This window comes from Lepidothrix coronata, unplaced genomic scaffold, assembly GCF_001604755.1.
Source record: "Lepidothrix coronata isolate B3197 unplaced genomic scaffold, Lepidothrix_coronata-1.0 Scaffold76, whole genome shotgun sequence".
NCBI lineage: Eukaryota > Metazoa > Chordata > Aves > Passeriformes > Pipridae > Lepidothrix > Lepidothrix coronata.
Genome location: NW_016690256.1, coordinates 4,109,607 through 4,127,746, shown reverse-complemented (window position 1 = coordinate 4,127,746; position 18,140 = coordinate 4,109,607). Strand labels below are relative to the sequence as shown.

The following is an 18,140-nucleotide window of genomic DNA, read 5'->3' as shown; positions in this document are numbered from 1 at the left end:
CTGTCTGTCTACTTTGTTTCTACTTTAAAGTTTGTAATTCTAGAATCAAAAGTAAGTGTCCCGAATGCTGGAGTGTTCTTATTCTACTGATGAAAAAAACAAACAAAACCAACCGAAATTAACTCTCATGGGATTCTAAAAGCTGAAAATGGAAGCATTTTTAGGTTTATGCTGTAGCTAATCCTCTGATCTTTCCTCCTGGATAACTTGATTCTAAATTGCTTTCTACCATCTCCCCCTAACCATTTACAGTGAAGACAAATGTGTGCCTGTGAGTTAGCTTTGAGTGTGAACATCTAAATAACACCAAATACTATTGACCAATTTAACAAACAGTTACCCAGAAAGAAATAAGCTTGTTTCGTTTTACAGTTTGAATTCTATGGGGCCTTATTGTTCAAAACGCCAACATAGCAGCAGCTTGAATTTTCTGCATTTAAAAAAACCAGAACTGTATTTCTAAGGCTTTCTTAGAAAGTGTTTGCAAACATTCCTTTTTACTTCAAACAGTCAGAATAAGGTAAGCTATATGAACTGTGGCGATAGCTTTAGAAAATCACAACTTTTCAGGTTGCATTCAGAGTTTTTATAGGTTGTGTAACCGCTTCCTCTGGCTGATTTTGCTGGATTGCGGTGGGAGGTTAGGTTTTTAAAACATAGACTGGTTTCTCTTACAGGTTATTGCTGGTCTGGGTGAAAATCTATTCTGTGAAGCCAACTAAGCCACAAGAGGGCAAACTTCTGTTGTTGACTTGAAGCTTTAAACTTTGTCACTGGGATAATTGACACTTTCCAAAACACACTATACATTTTGCACTTTGAGTCATGTGAATTTTAAACTGTGCAGTTCATAGTAATTAGAGGTATTTCATAGTACTGCTATCTGAAATACTTTGCATTTGAAGAATAGAACTGCCAAACAAATTTTGCTTGGCGAGTGTGGTACAGACGTAGTGAGGGTAAGATTGCTGCTCAAGATGAAACTTTTCACATCTAGAAAAAGTACTTTGAACAATGAGCATGGAAATTGAATACTTAGAGCACCATTTAGGTTGGAAAGAACCTTTAAGATCATCTAGTCCAACTGTTAACCCAGAACTGCCAAACCCACCACTAAACCATGTCCTGAAGTCCCACATGTCTTTTAAATACCTCCAGGGATGGTGACTCCTCCACTTCCTAGGGCAGCTTGCTCCCATGCTTGAAATTAGGAAAGTGTCTAGAAGTTTATGGAGAAGCTGTAAATCCCTTTGGGAAAAACCGTAAGGCAATTGGTCCTCCAGCTTTTGCTTAATTCATTTATAGCTAGGTACTGATTGCCTTTACCCTTCTCCAGTCTGTTTTCTATGGAAGCTATGTATGCTAGTGAAAATAATGAAGTAGTACATGTCACACTAATCAAAACTATCTTTGTCTTTTGTCAAAGTGAATGATTGTTTTATTTTTGTAGCAGCTCTATACAATCATTTGTAAGACAAAATTATTTTTCCTACTAAATTAAGATGTGATGACAGTGTCTTTACAAGATAAAAATAGTGTCATTCACAAGTACTGTGTGATACTGTGTTAATGCTTTATCTGGATTCTTACGTTTATTTGATATTTGATTTATAAGCAAACTAACATATCACGTTATTTTCATATTTAAGCTAAGTACCGTTACAATTGTATGACGAGCAAAGATGGCTTTGCTAATTGATAAGATTAAATCAGGTGTTATAAAATTAAAGTCAGTGAAACAACTGTGAGCATGTAAAATGAGAATTGTATTTGGGGGGATTTTTTCAGAAGTTTACAGTTCCATAATCTGGTTTAAAATAAACAGTCTTTCAGTCAAAGGCCTTCATACAATATCTGTGTGACTTTGATTTATTCACAGATTTATACGTATAAAAGAACTACTTTAATTTGATAGTTCAGCTGAGTTTTTGTAATAGTTTCCAGATTTGAAATCAGTCTTAAAGCATGAAGGCTTGATTTCATAAGTTGGATAAAAAATTTCTAGTACTGTTACCTCAGCCTCTTCTCATTTGGCAACGTAGTAAAAGCATTCAATTTTTTTTTTCTTTCATCTAGCGGTTTATCCAGTATCTGGCGTCCAGAAACACATTGTTTAATTTGAGCAATTTCCTAGACAAAAGTGGATTGCAAGGTAAGGCGTCTTTTTTTTTCATTAAAAGTTAGTAATGTGCTGGGGGATAGTAAACTCATCTTGGTTACTCGAATGGATGATGTCATTTAAGACGTAACTTTTCTGTCAGTTTTACCCCAGACTGCATTTCTTAATTTAAAATGCTATAGTGATATGGCAGATAATGTCTGCTGGAGGAAATTCTTGTGTCTTTTAGAAAAGACTTAGTTAGATGTTTCTGACTTCCTTAGCGAAACAGATCCAAGTTTTTTTATTTCTGAACAGATTGCCTCATTCGAAGAGTTATATTTTGATGAGTAATTTAAAATTTAAAAAATGCACCTTACATACGTCAGATAGAACATATCAGTGAGACAAGAACTTTGTCTAAAAAAATAGAAATTAACATTTTGGGAAATTGATTAAAGACCATTCCATCCATCTTTGAGACTAATTTGATGGGCAAATAAGCTTTTCTCTGGTTCAGATTTTTCAACTGACATACCCTTCCAAACTGTTATGCTGCAGTCCAGTGCAGTTCTGACCATACATGTAGCCATCACTGTTTTTTCTCCTAAAGTGCTTCCTTGCTTTCTCCACTGTGTTTTATGTCCTTCTAATCTTTGCCACAAGTGTACTGAAACAGACAAAGTGAAACAGAAACCTTCTCAGTGATAACCAAGGCTGCACTGAATTGTGTCATTTTATTGAGTCTTAGCTTCCGTGGTCTCAGTGTAGGCTATGAACAGATCTTTTTCTTAGTCTATATTCCTGGATTGGCAGTTGTCAAAATATTTCCTGTCACGGCTGTCTTAACACAGAAAAATTTCTGTCATATCTTAAAGTTTCCTTCAATGCCTCTTGTTCTGTTCAGTTGCAAATGAGAGAATGTGTTGTGGAGCTGATGTGAACATCACTGTGAATGCATCATTTAAATTTTTTGGTAGTAATTTCTATTGTAGTATGAGAACTTGCATAAAAATTACTTTGTTTTGCTTTTGGAAGCAATTTCCTTAGGAAGTGAAGTGTTAACTTCTACATAGTCATATTGTCTGTTTGATTTACATAGTGAATATGATGACGTACACGGTTCTTATCAGATTATATTTTTGCCTGAGTTAATGGAGCTGTCTTGTGTTAATATCTTTCACTTAAGAACAAGAACACTACTCTAAATTAATTGATTAGGTAATAAAGTCATAAACCTCTGAAACTTGTTTTTTAGGTTATGACATGTCAACGTTTATCAGGCGGTATAGCAGATATCTGAATGAAAAGGCTTTTGACTTCACAAAAGTAAAAAGAGGGTAAGGATGATATTCTATTTTGTTTATCTTGAGGTTTTGTCTTTTGTCCTGTAATTCAAGTGAAAAATACTGATGTTGGCTCAGGCTTAGTACAGGCAAAGAAGACTCCTTTTCTCCATTGATATCTCTCACAGCACACGAAGGCTTAACTGCCCAATCATGTATATTGCAAAAATATTTTACTTCAATTGTTGTAATTTTTCATTTTAAATATTGACAGTTTAATATAAAGAAATGATTTGTATCAAAGTCTATATCAAAAAAAAGCAGAAGTTTGAGCAAGTCTTTCACAGTATGTCACTGTGCTTTGCCTTGTATGTAATGTAGAGGACTGTGCAGTTTATTTGTGCTTCTAGCTCTGGAACGTTTAAATGACAGGTAAGGTGAAACATCTTGCAGTCTTTCCTGGTGTTTCTCTGTTTTTGTCCCAAAATATCTGTATGAAGTTTACCAACTTTATGAAGGTAGTGCAATTTGTCCTTTCATTAGAACATTGCAGTAGACGCTATCCTGAGTTTGACTACAGGAATTGAAATTTACCCTGGAAAGTGAACTCACTTGAAAGAAATAAGTTCTTTGAGACTAGATAGCTCTTTACATATAAAATAACACAGTGCAGAGCACCAATAGCTGGGTAAATTGCATGTTATAGGAACAATGGAATTAATCTTGAACTCTTCATTGGGAAGGCTGGAGAGGAGATACCAATCACGGTTGAAAGTCTTTCCATCTTTGTTACCTCTTTTTAAAGTTTAAAAACATAATATTATTTTTACATTTTGGCATCCTATGTCATCCATGCACAGGTTAGTTTATATTGAAGCTAAAAGCTTAGTTTTTAACCCACAAAAATCCCAACTTAATACTGTTAAATGAATTAACTGTAGTAGGGGGCTGTCTAATAATATCTTGCATTAATGTTGCAAAGGAATTTGCAGTGGGCCTCAGAACACTCTCCAAATCCTTTATGCTTCCTTGCTAACATGTAAGAGTCCATTTTATTTTGAAGTGTGATGGTAAAGTTAAAGGGGGATGCTTGGGCTCTTTGCTCTCTCTGCCTCTAGAGATGCTTGGAGCACCAACAACACAAAACAGCATTTTCCACACTTAGGATCTGTGTGTGTCCAGGTGGCTGCAGCTGCTCTAGAGAGATGTGTAATTGTTTTATCAGGTGTTTTAGGCCTAATGAGTTGAATTGTTTAGCCTACAACGTGTGCCTGGAGGTCATTCTGTGAGCCAATAGGAATAGCTGTGCTGGTGGCAGCAGTCTGCCTTTTCCCCACTCAGTTTTTCTCAGGGCCTTTGCACCCATGTCCTGCCCCATTAAGTTTCTTGCAGTTGCTGTTTGCTGTTTGGATCAAGTATACAGCACAAATAGAGAGCTGGAAGAAGTGTGCTCCTCACTGCTTTCCAGCCTGGAGAACAGCCATGGCCTTTTCTCTGCAGATGCACTGTGAGATTTGCACTTGCAGGAAACATTTGGTTTGCCATGTGCATGCTGATGAACTGCAAGACTGTCTGATTTGTCTTACAGAAAGCAGTTGTTTCATGTCACTGAGGTGATTTAATCTCTTCCTCAGTTGTTGCTTTTCTCGGATATGTTTGGTATTCTCTTGATGAGGTTTTTTTTCAAATACATGTCCAATCTTATTCAATCTGAACAATTAATAAACACTAAATATTCGTAGTCAGCGGTTAAAAGAGAATTCTGTGTAGTCTCTAGAATCTTTCTGAAAAAGCTTGAAAAACATACTACCACATTTGTTTATTCTTTCTTAGTGCTTTAAGTTGAAAAGAAAAACTCCAAACTGACACAAAGGAATAACCAGGTGATTGGAAAAAAAGTAGATGGAAATTTGCTGCAGAAATACCCTTCAGAGCATTTTTTTACCTAATGAATTTTATCTCTCCTATATTTCTGACCACTGTCAGTTTCATTTCCTCTAATTAAAAATTCATCTCCTATTCATATTTTGACCAAATAAATGTTGTTGGCTTTCTGCCACTTGTATTGGCTAGACAGCATTCCTAAACACCAAAAGGCCTGCTTTGAATGACAAAGACTTAAATGTTTTCTCTGATGACCTGATGTATTTTCTGTGTTGTTTCTTACTAACAAGAATTCAAAATTAACATGAAGAATTTTCTTTTGTTTTTTTTCACAACAGGGCTGATGGAGTGATGAGAACAATGAGCACAGAAAAACTCCTAAAAACTGTACCAATTATACAAAATCAAATGGATGCACTTCTTGACTTTAATGTAAGTTTAGCAGCATGTACATTTCTAACATACACTCGACTTAGAAAACTGCCCAAGCTTGTAAAATAGATCAAGATTAAAGGTCTTGAACTTGGTTCCATGTTACCTGCACAGCTTAAAAAGCACGAATAGTTTTGTTCATTGAGATTCCCCCAAGAAATCAGGAAAAAGAAATACAATGCTCACTGGAGAGAATGCTTTGTGCTAAATTACTGTGTTTATTGTGTACCTTTTGTAAGAATTGCGTGTTCATTTAAAAGCTGATTATTTCTGCCTTCTGTCTTCTAGTTATATTAGTTAACATTAACACTGGTTAACAAAAATGTCTGCCAAAATGATTTAATTCTGTGCTGAGACAACTTGTGTTGGTGTGTTGTGGTGCTACTTTCCACTACTAGCCAGCAGGATGATTGGAACTGGAGTTCAGCTAAAAGTTTTCCATTAAGAGGTCAGTTCAGTTACATTAACTTTTTTTCTGATCTTCCTAGGTTAATAGCAATGAACTTACAAATGGTGTAATTAATGCTGCCTTCATGCTCCTCTTCAAAGATGCCATTAGACTGTTTGCGGCATATAACGAAGGGATTATTAACCTCTTGGGTAAATATAACTAAATATTTATTTCTACAATGTTTAGCTTTGGGGAGGGAGCTCAGTGAATGTTTGAAAATAGCTGCTTTCTTGAGAAATTGAAATAGTTTTGTTGTAAAACATCAAGATTTTACTGTTAATTTCCAACGTTTATCTGTCCAGTTGCATTTTTCATTGCTTTGTATACAGGGATTGGTAAAATCTGAAAGCAAAGCCCATTCAAGATTTTATTTGCTTAATTTTTGTCTTTCACTGCTTTGACATGGGGTTTTTTGTGTGTGTTTTTCTCAGATTTTTTTTTTTGGTCTCATTGAACTGCATGGCAAACCTGAATCACTATATTAATGGGGTGTTTTTTTGCAGAACGAGATCAGGTTGTGTTTCGTTTTGAGTGAAATAAGTTATGGTCAGTTAGAAATTTGCTGTCACATCATCTGTGGTTGCTTGGCTATTGAAACTTCCATGTTGCTAAGTTTTAATGATTGGTTCTCTAATGTTCCTAGAGCATGTCTTACATTTTAAGGGGAATTACAAATTCAGAGTTCTGTCCCTTTCACTTGCACATACTGGAGATGAAGGGGAGCCTAAATTTAGAAAATAATTAAGTTGAAAGCAATCTGTTGACTTGCTTGATTTGCCTGTAGTCTGTGATTGGATCAAGCTACCTGATTGCTGTCATTACCCAGTGCTTGCAAAATGAAAAGCAAAATCCAGAGTAAGTTAGTCAGCCTTCCAGTCTGAAACCCCTGTCAGCTTATTTTCTTCTAGAAGCAGTTACTTTCACTCATGTTTTGAGTGAAGCTTAATATAGAAACAGGTCTTGAAAGGGCTTTTCAAAAGTGGGGTGGGACCCTCTTGCTCTCAGCACTGGTGTTTTGTAATCAGTTGTACCTCGCTGCACCAGACCATAACAAGAGGCATCAGTGTGTCAGAGAAGATCGAAATCTTGCCTGATATCTGGCTGCTGGAATAGAGTAGATATTTGACTGCCAGATTGTAAAACTACCTTTTTCTTTTTTTCTTCTTCTTCCCAAGAAGATGAATTTACTTTTCTTTGGGTGACCTATTCTTAAACTTGATTGTCCTCTTCAGGGTGGTTATGCTTTTGTGAGATCTAGTACCTGCAAGGTAAGGTGTAATTGCATGCATGGAATCATTAGCTTACGTACGACAGAGCTTTTGTCATTTGGTGCAAGTTAAGCATAGTGACTTCTGCAGTTGTCATAATAACAGATCTGCAGACCTTTGCAGAATCTTGATTAATTATTTAATGCAAGTATTCTTACTGTTTCTAGAAAAATACTTTGATATGAAAAAGAACCAGTGCAAAGAAGGCCTTGATATATATAAGAAGTTCCTCACTAGAATGACACGGATCTCAGAGTTCCTTAAAGTTGCAGAGGTAAGCTTCAGTCAGTCAACTTTGCCCTTTATTTGAAACAGCTTATGAAGGGCTTATTTTGTTATAAAGCAGATGCTTCTTCCTTCCTGCCTAATTGCCCTTACATCAAGGGTCATCTTGTCAATCCCTATGCTGGTGATTAGTTCATTTGAGGACTGTATTGAAAAACCTGACTGTGGAGTACTTATTGGTTTATCTGTTGCTTAAGGAGGGTGTATTAATGTGCCTTTTAAAATTTCCGTGGTTGATAATATTTGTGAAGTTTCTTTGAAGAATAGCTTTGCTTTAAGCAAACAAAGTAACTTCATGGTGATCTGCTCTCTATGATTCTGACTATAATAATAATGGCCAGTCTTCACGAGCGAAGATTTGGGAAAGGTCATTGACCCTTCGAGCCTGCGCAGTGGATTTTTTAGGTGAGACACAGCGTGCGCTGAACTGAGCCCACCCTTTAATCCTGAGGTTCATCTGCCGGGGCCGAGTGAAACTCGGACAGTGGCAGTGAGGGTCTCAGAACGTAGGTTTGTTTAGAGTGACCTTCTCTTAGATGGATTGCCTTACAGGGCTAACGAGCTCCATCTGCCCGGGGGGCCGGGAATCGAACCCGGGTCGCAGCGGTGAGAGTCCTGCACCCTAACCACTAGACCACCAGAGGCCCCCGATTCTGACTATATTCTAGTTTGAAACTCACAATTCTGCCATAAATTTTAGATGAAATAACAGTGTTACAAATAAGAAACTGTAGATGAATTGTAGACAAGTAGATGAACATGTGATTTCTTTCTTAGATTTCTTGGTTACAGGTGTGTTCACAAAGGAAGAAGCAATTACTTTGCAAAATGTTTAGTTTGTGGTGGTTTTTTCAAAAAAATGTGTTTAGTCTGTTGCATTCTTATTGCTGATCATTGCTGAATCGATATTCTGGTATTATGGAATTCCTCAGTTGAGATGTGCCCCTGTTCTTTATTTCATTTGTATTCATCTCTCTCTTAACAAAAATATAAGCCTTAAAGCTTGACTTGCTGTGTGTCCTGACAGATATCTCTATCAGAAATAGTGTTCAGCTGATAACATTATCAACTGAAGTTGAGAGTATTAATTTTTCTGTTGTAACAGTGTATGTCCTGCTGCAAAACATCCTAAATTTGATCTGCACATTAGAAAAGAGTTTCTTTCCAAAACTTCAAAGGTGCTTTGTTATAGCAAATATACCCTTTGTATCAGTAGGTCTGAGAATTTAACACATAAATTGTGAGATAGGCAAAATTCTCCAGCCTTAAAGTTCTGAAACACAAGATTCTTACTTTCTTGTTTCTAAGGTTCTATCTGTTAAAATATCTTTGTAACATACCTGCTTCAAATATGTATACATTTAACAAGAATTTATTATAACCAACCATTACAGAGTTCAGACTGTGGAAATTTAAAATATATATTGAACAAATATATATATATACATATATTTATGTTTTTTGCATTACTTCATCTAAATGTTGTTTACTTTCTGAGCATCTCAGCCTTCAACAAAAGCAAACAGGTTCTAAAGGTCGTTTGTTTTATTACAGCAAGTTGGAATTGACAGAGGAGACATACCAGATCTCTCACAGGTAGATAAACTTATTATGTGTTTGCCAGTGCATGTCTGGTTTTGGGGTTGCATAATCAGAAAAATTTGGCATTATGGCATTCACTTAGGCTTTCTTGTATACATTGTCACCAAGTTATTTCTAAATTTGTGATTAAATCCAAGCTCTGTCAGAGCCTGGCTTTCATATTCAGTGATCCTGTTGTAAAATATTATGTATAATTTCTGTCATTCTCTAATTGGATTTTAAGGCAACCTTATTTCTATCATGCTTCAAGATGCAAATTATATCTGTGAGTTCACATAATGAAAATTTTATATGGTATTATGAAGCTGTGGTTTTTAGCAGCCTTGCTTTTAACTATATATATGCCTATCGAAATTAACGTGAAGGCCTGCAGAGCTTGAACATAAAAATGACTTTCCATGTAATATCCTTCTCAGTGTCTCCTGAAATACTGTCTGCTTCTGATTGTTTGCTTGCTGTTTCCTAGTTGTTAATTTTAACATCTCTTGACATATTTCAGTCCTTACTGATGAATCATTATGATGGAGTGATGTAGTGAGGAGAGTACATCACCTGATACCTTAAGTAATTAAATAGGTACAGGGTGCCAAGATGGGGTATAAGTATTCTGAGCTGTTGTACCTGTTCCATTCTCTGGAAGTATTTTAATTACTGATTTCTTCAAATCTGTTCCCTAACGTCTGTCTTTGCAGGCACCGAGTAGCCTTCTTGATGCTTTGGAACAACATTTAGCTTCTCTAGAGGGGAAGAAAATCAAAGATTCCACAGCTGCAAGCAGGTGCTTATGTCCTTGTCCTTCTGAACAATTGTCAAATCGAATGTTAAATCAGTTATTTCAATTTCATTATAAACTAAGGTTTGAGTAGGCTTTGTTAAACAAAAAATATGAGCAATTATGGAATGGCAATTTGTCATAGTTTTTGCTGAATACTTAAAACAGCTTCTTCCAGGTCAACAGAACTAGAATCTAAGGAGCTGCAAGGACTTGCTCTAGCATCCCTACTTATACTTCTGACATTTAATCCTGAACTTCTGAAGAGAAACAAAATTTCTTTCATGTACTGCCTGCAAATATTCATTTTGTTAATAATTAGACTTCTGTAAGGTATGCAACATGAATAAATAAATGTCCTTAGACTTATATCTCAACTTTAATCCCTTTTTTGTCAAAACCAAGGACATGCTTCCAGAAGTCCTTAAATTAAGAGTGGATTTTAAGTAATTGGGGGTTAAAGCCATAATGTATATGGTAAAAGACATTAAATGATTTTGAGTACTTTCTAAAACACAACATGCAATCTGGAGAAGTCCTCTACACAACAAACTTCATTGTTTAAATGAGAACTCAGTTGGTTAGAACATGGTGCTAATAATGCCAAGGTTGCAGGTTTGATCTGGGCCATTCATTCAAGAGTTGGACCTGATGATCCTTGCGGGTCCCTTCCAACTCAGAATATTCTGTGACATCAAAATTAAGTAGCATTTCTTTATTATATGTTTGACAAATAAGGCAGTAACATTTTATAAGTTCTTTATGGTAGTGACAATATTAGGGCAGTATTTTGTTACCTTCTTTTTAGAATATTTGCTTTCTTTGGTAAGATTACTCTTCTAAAAGTTATGGGTTTCTTTTAAATCTTTTTACATACTCTTAAAAATGACGATAAATTGCAAACTTCCTTTGGGATATACTAGTAGCATTGATAGTTTGTTAGCTAAACCTGTTAAATTAACAACAGTTTGAATTGGAGCCTAGATTATTGGAGATTCCTGTATGTCTACAAATAATACCATTTTAGGCAAACAGGAAAAGAGCAAATCAAACATGAATTTTGTGATACAGTTTGGAGAGGAAACATTTAAGGGGGAAAATCTAAAAGCCAGTGTGCAAGAGTAGATAGTATGCCTTCTGGGCATTTTGCATTTTTAGTGGTGTATCTTATTTAAACTTACCACTTTGGCTTGTACAGTGTAAGATATAACCAGTGTTATAAAGAGTTCTGAAGGAGACTGGGTGGATACAAGCAAAGTGTTCTTTAGAAGCTCCAATCACATGTCATCTGTTAACAGCTAGCTTTTCTCCTGTCCAATTACTTTAGGGCTACCACCCTTTCCAATGCAGTCTCTTCCCTTGCAAGTACTGGCCTGTCCCTCACAAAAGTTGATGAAAGGGAAAAACAAGCTGCGTTAGAGGAGGAACAGGCTCGCTTAAAAGCTTTAAAGGTAGGCATACAGAATTTTTAATTGCAAATGCTTTTCCTGCATTCTTGTTGATAGCTTATTGGGATTCTTACAGGAGCAAAGGGAAAACCAGAGTGATTAATACTGAACGTGTACTTCTGGCAAAGTGCTGGAAGTAGAACCGTGAGTACCTAGATGATACAACTTGTGGAGAGTTTGTTAAAATAGTTTCTGAAGGATTTGTGGAACCACTGATTCTTGTAATTATAAGTGGTTGATACTAGTCTGTAGAATAAATAAGAACAATTCTTTAGTTCTGCTTTATTTACCTCCAGTGTCATATACACAAATATTGTTTCTGGATTTCTTATGCCAGCTCACTTTCCCAACAGGAGCAACGTCTAAAGGAACTTGCAAAGAAACCTCATACCTCTTTAACAACTGCAGCTTCTCCTGTGTCAACTGCAGCAGGAAGCATAATGACTACACCAGCCATTGATATTTTTTCTACCCCTAGCTCCTCAAACAGGTATGCTGAATGCTTCACTGTGAGATGCACTGCAAGCGAGGGTCTCCTCTAAGTATCTGATGCAGTGTATATTGCAGAGGATTGGTTGGGTGTAGAGTACATTAGTGATGTTATAGGAAATGATGTTTTGGGTACAGCTGATGGGAAAATAATCTATTGCCAGAAATAACATAGGAAGTGTGTTTTCATCATCTGTTTGCAGAATGGTTTCTGGTATGAACCAATGCTGACAACACTTGTAGCTGTTCTTAGTCAGTAAGCCAGACAGTTGGAACTGTAAAACACACATTTGTCCATATGAAGAATATGCTTTGTCCTCAGAGAACCTGGCAAGTAAATTTGAGAAGTCAAATAAAAATTCCATTTGAGAAGTCATAAAGAAAGTACATTTCTAGATCTTGAAAAGTAGAGTGGCAACAAATATTCTTGGTAGATTTTCAGAGAAAGGGGAGCCTGAAACAGGGTTTGAAATAAGAGAGGTAGGTTTTGCAGTCTTGCATTGCATCTGGAACATCTCTGCCTGCAAGGACCTGCAAAGACAGTGCAGGAGTACTCACTGCATGCTAATCCTGATCTTTGACTAGCAGGAGCTGTTGATGTAAGCAAGTGTATGATTTTCATTCTGTAAATTACCTATCAAATTAAGCAGCAGCAGAAGGTACACTGCTTTTATCAGTATAGAAGGAATTGGTTCTCGGAAGGCACATTTTTGCCATGAGTGTGATCCTGTCAGCACTTTGACAGCTTTCGTTTTCCATTAGAAAGCTGTTGTAGGAAATTACTTGACATGAAGTACATGGAAAATAGCTGAATCATGTATAAGGAGCTAGAGAATCTATCAGTGTTAGTAACTGTAAGACTTTCTTGTAAGAAAGATTTTCTTTTAAATTGCTTTTTAGAGGCCAGAAAATTTGTAATGAGTATATGAACTTGAATATCTGATCTTACTTCTTAAGAGGTCTGAAAAAGAGAAACATCTGATGAAGCTTCTTCAAACAGACAGAAATGCTGTGTAGTAAAGACAAGAGCATTTTCTTCTGAAGAAACCAAATGTTAGTGTTTCTTCATGTTTAAATTCAGTTGCTGGCAATATGACTGCTATGAGCAAAGAACAGATTTTACAGCAGGAGCTGTCATGAAGGGGATATGCTGGGTCAGAAGTTCAGTTGCTTGCTATTAAATGCAATGTGTCTGCTTAATCCCTGTCATTACCTTGAACAAGGTTTACCTTGAAAATTATCTTGGTTCAGCTGCTCACATTACAGGGCAGTGCTAGACCATGCTGCTTTTTAATAGGAGCTGTGGTGGCAAAATATGATTGCAATCACTGCTGGAATGGAACACTAAAAACTGTGAATTATTCAAGTGATGGGGTCAGCAAGAAAATATACAGAGATCTAGGACATCACTACTAGCCCTTAAGCTCTTGTGCCAGTCTCATTTTGAGAGATGCTTGGATGTCATAGTGATACAGCTTGTGTTCATAAGAGTAGCCATATGTGCAAATTTTGGTTCATTTTGTGTACTAAAAAGTTCTGGGAGAACACAGTACTGCAAGATTTATTTAAAGTATGAAATGAACTCTCTGCAAGTGGATGAATTTTACTGTTACTGTTAGATTTTTTTAAATTCTTGCAGCAGTTGTATATAAGCCTTCACTCTGCATTTCCATGTGATGTTCTGAGGTTTCAGTTTGGTTTTGAATGATCCAAAATGTGCATTTAAATTGGTTTTCATTCACATGCCTGAGGTTTGATCAAGTGCTTCAAGGCTTGCTTTATTTTGCTTTCCCCGAAGTTCTTTAATAGTTCACAAATGCAAGGCAGTTTCTTAGCAATGGCTGATAGTGGAGAGATGTGAGTTGTGGATTTAGATGTAACATTTTGGTGTTTTTGTCATACTGTAGGGCTTTCATGAGGTGATTTTAAAAGTTGCTGAAGACTGCTGAACATAACTTGCTCTAGCCCTGGAGTTGGACTGTGTGAAAGATGAGAAGACTGCCAGTCTTTCTGTCTTAGACAGCTTTGACAAAAATCACTTGGCATAACATACAACTCATCTTGCTAAATTAACACTTTTTTACAGAACTGAAAATACGGAGTTCACCAGCCCTTATAATTTTGGCTTAGTTCTGCCCATTCTGTAATAACCATTTTGTAACAAAGCTTTCATTACTGTTGACAGTCACTACCATTTGCCTATATTGAAAACTGTGATGTAGTTCAAACAGTTGTATTAATTTATCTTTGTAGCACTTCAAAGCTGCCAAATGATCTGCTTGATTTGCAGCCAACTTTTCATCCGTCTGTACATCCCATATCTGCTGCTCCACAAGTAGGAAGTACCTGGGGAGGTAAGAATTCTGAGCTGGATTAAGGTTCTAAGTGCTGTGGCTGTGTTCCTGTAAATGTTTCCCCTAGTGTGGGGGCTATTTCTTTCTTAAAGAGAGACATCTTACAAACACAAGCTTTAATTGGGTGAAGGAAGCAGAAAAATAAAATCTGAGTATGGATTAAAATAATGCAGCAGCATGTGGTGATTCTAAATAATTTTGATATGAGAGTTCTTATTAGCAAAGTTACTTTTATTGTTGACCAGCTCTGTCAGCCTCTTCAAGAGTCACATGGCAAGCTGGAGAAACTTGGCTGTGCGAAGCCGGTTTTGTGAAGGTGTCTGCCAGGTAGCCTGTGCTGCATCAGAATTTTTTTAATAAATATTCTAAATTTTGTCTAATGTTTAATCAAATTTGCTGGTGATGATAAAGCAGAACTTGGATGAGGCCTGATAGGAAACAGTTGTGATAACTGTACATAGAAAGAAAAGCCAGAGTTAGTTACTGAAATAATAATAAGACTTCTCTTTACAAGTTCTCTGCTACATTTCATTTAACTGTAATGGCAAATTAGCAAAAAGCTGTGATTGGATCTCTTAAATGCAGAGACAAAAATTATATTCTTCCCTCTGAAGTTTACTTCAGAACATCCAAATTATCATTCTGCTGAGTTGCTAGGATGGATTGAATGTGATGCGAGATGATCCCATTGATACAGGCAAGCCATCAAACCAGTGAGCCAAACAAGAGCATTCTATAAAGTCATGAAAGTTACTTCAAGATAAGTTTGAGTGCTACAGGATTTAGATATTCACTCAAAGTTCTTGGCTACTTTGCAGTGTTCCAGAGTAATTCAGATACAATAACATATTGCCTGCTTGCATTGTTGGTTATATTGGTGGACAATTAAAAATCTTTAACAGATGGTTGTGTTTTTGTTGTGGGTTTTTGTTTTGTTGTTTTTTTTTTTTTTTACTTTTTTACATAAATGACACTTAAATAGTAAACTCCTGAACTATGTGACTATTTTCAGATTTTTTTTTTATTAGATGCTTGCAAAAATGCTTTCTTTTATGATGCAAAACATTAGGAGTTGCTGCTTCAGGAAGTTTTGTAGGCACCAGAACAACCTTGTTCTAAATTTTTGCTTCCCTGTTTCTTTTTATGAGCTGTGGCTCTTCTTAACATCTTTCCAGTTATCTAATATATCTTCATAATAAGTGGTGTATGTATTCTGCTTTCCTATTTACTTTCTGCTGTGTACTTTGTGTTTTTCATGTACCCTCTCACATTTGTTTGTATGGAAATAACACAATTTTGAGTGACTGAGGCAATGCTAGTGTATGTGGTAGCTTCTAAAATAAATAAAAGTAACTTACTTGTCCTTTAGTTTTGCTGAGCAGAGCATCTTCTGAGAAAGATGCAGTGAGGAGTGTATGGAGTTAGGCATAAAAATTTCAGCTCTTAATAATAGGCTTATGGTTTAGAAATGGAGAAAAATGTTTTGGCTCATCTTGATTGCTTTCTGCAAAATATCTTCTGTTTCAGCTGGTCCTATTTGTTTCATGGGTGACAGGTAAAAGGGGAAATTATCTTCCTCTCGGAGGTCACATCACATTTCTTTATTAACTTGAAAATTTAGCCTGAAAGTCTGTGTTTGTTCAATGTTTTGTTACTCGTGGTATGAGTCTTCACTAATAGTCATTGATATATTTGCTCACTATTGACACATTTCTAAATATTTTTAAGACTTAATTAACTGTGAAGGTTTTGGATTGTCTGCTAAAACTTTAGGCTAAAATTCTGGGATCACCATTTTTTGTGTTACCTTTCATCAAAAAAACCCCAACTCTTCAGCTTTACAGACATGAACACTCACTTCACACAGGTGAGGTAGATAAGAAGTGCTTTCCACATTTTACAGATGGGGAAATCTGAGCAATTAACTGACTTGTCTGAAGTCATACGGCAAGTCAGTGGCAGAGCCAAGAATGGAACCTGAACTATTTCCAGTCCTGTGCTCTAACCACTGCACAGCAACCCTCCCTTAGGTAATTTTCTGACATGATGATGTTTGTATTTGGTGTATATGGTGACTTTGAGAAGAGTATCAAATCAACTACAATCAGCTAAAATCAGTTACTGTAAAAAATTTTGTGCAGCAGCTCTTAGGTATGTAATAAACCGGTAAATTGTTACAGAAGCATTATATTTGGGTTGCTGCCTTTATAGTCTTGTGCTTCTCAAAATGTTAAAACTAATGAGGTTAAACTCCTGGGGAATGGGTTCTGTGGTTGTATGTTCTCAGTTTACCTTTTTCAAACTGTAAGAGATTCTGCTGAAAAACCTTTGTCGCTATCCTTTCAGGTAAAATCTAGTGGGATAACTTAAAGGTAGAAGTTTGCAAAATTCAATTTACTCCTTTAAATGCACCTGAATCATTAATGCCTAATGATAGCGTGTAGGTGCAGAGTGATTCCATCGACTCAAACAGATGCCGTGTGTATTCAAGGATGAAATTGGGCTTTAGAAACATTGGGGTGTTGCTGTCAAGACTGAAAGCAAATTTTAAAACCTGAATATGCAAGAATATAAATTACCCAAACCCAATTAATTTTTGGTTACTTTTGTCACTAGCATTGGCAAGTTCTGAGACTCGGACAAGACTGAACACACTGGCTAGAATTAGAATGAGGCAGACAAGCGAAGGGTCTGAGAGCTGATTACATTCCTGAGGAAATCTTGATTGTCTAAAGATGCATTATATTGTCTTACTAGTCAAAACACAGGAAACTCCATATACAACCTTGGGATTTGGGAACAGAAAGTAGTATGCAGGAGTTTTCCTGATGGGTGCATGTGTAAAATAATTTCAGTAGGCAGTAGATTTTGACAAATATGATTTAAAATCTTTTTGTCTTTCTTAGCTTCCTCCATATTGTTTTATCTGGGCTGTTTAATGGGATTGCTTTGAGACTGTTCCAGCTGTGTGTGGTATATTTGCCAGCTATGGATTTATACCGAAACTTGAAGCAAAACAAATGTATCAGTGTGGAAGTGAATGTTTTGACTGTTTGAATTTTTTTCCAATTACAAGGAGAGCCAATAGAATCAGAAGAATGTGAAGCAGCAACAGAAAAAGCAAGGAGGAGCTGACCAAAGGATTATTGTCAGATCTGTTTATTCTACAGCTTTTAGAGTAGCATTCAAAGCAGACAACAGTTTTAAGGAGTACCTGAAAGCCGGGGCTTAGTTTCAGGTGACTGGCTGATTGGCATGTCCACTATATAAAACATACATAAGACAACACAAGGTTTTGTATTGTTGTTATATTGTTGTTACAAATTCTAAATTAGCTTGTTCTTCTTATCCTTTATTTAGTGTTGGACACTGTCATTTTGCTGACTGAATGATTTAGGAAAAGGTCTTCTAAAGTACTTCACCCGTTCTTGCAACGTAACCAAGCAATCTGGGAGAGAAGTCGGGTCTTACCTAATAAGAGGCCTTAAGCTTGCAGAAAATCAAAGCGTGCACTGAGCCTGCAAAGAACAATGCAGTTATAGTTTTTAAATTTTGTTTCCTTTAGAATTTGCGTACTACTGAACATGTTATCAAGGTCTGTGGGATTTATAGCTAAGAAAAATAACTTACACTTTGAAACTGCAGCACACAGCATGGCAGTATTTACAAGAGTTGTGGATAAATTGATAATCTAACCAGGTTTTAAAAAAGAAAGAAGAAATGGCCAGGAACTGAAGTACTTAAGAAATCTCTCCTCTAATTATTATTCAG

General features: G+C 36.3%; 1 protein-coding gene across 11 annotated transcripts in view; it reads left to right on the top strand.

Moving 5' to 3' along the window:
• The window catches only part of PICALM (phosphatidylinositol binding clathrin assembly protein), a 68,252-nt gene that overhangs the window by 27,118 nt on the left and 22,994 nt on the right, over positions 1-18,140 (top strand). For all 11 annotated transcript variants that reach the window (XR_001875604.1, XM_017819680.1, XM_017819681.1 and 8 more), the window contains 10 exons: positions 2,077-2,152; positions 3,357-3,438; positions 5,607-5,700; positions 6,189-6,300; positions 7,587-7,693; positions 9,259-9,300; positions 9,999-10,084; positions 11,406-11,529; positions 11,880-12,016; positions 14,269-14,369. Coding sequence is in view for 10 of the 11 variants with exons in the window: in XM_017819680.1 (XP_017675169.1) it covers positions 2,077-2,152; positions 3,357-3,438; positions 5,607-5,700; positions 6,189-6,300; positions 7,587-7,693; positions 9,259-9,300; positions 9,999-10,084; positions 11,406-11,529; positions 11,880-12,016; positions 14,269-14,369 (961 nt within the window). In the remaining variant the exon portion in view is untranslated. The remainder of the gene's footprint in view (positions 1-2,076; positions 2,153-3,356; positions 3,439-5,606; positions 5,701-6,188; positions 6,301-7,586; positions 7,694-9,258; positions 9,301-9,998; positions 10,085-11,405; positions 11,530-11,879; positions 12,017-14,268; positions 14,370-18,140) is intronic.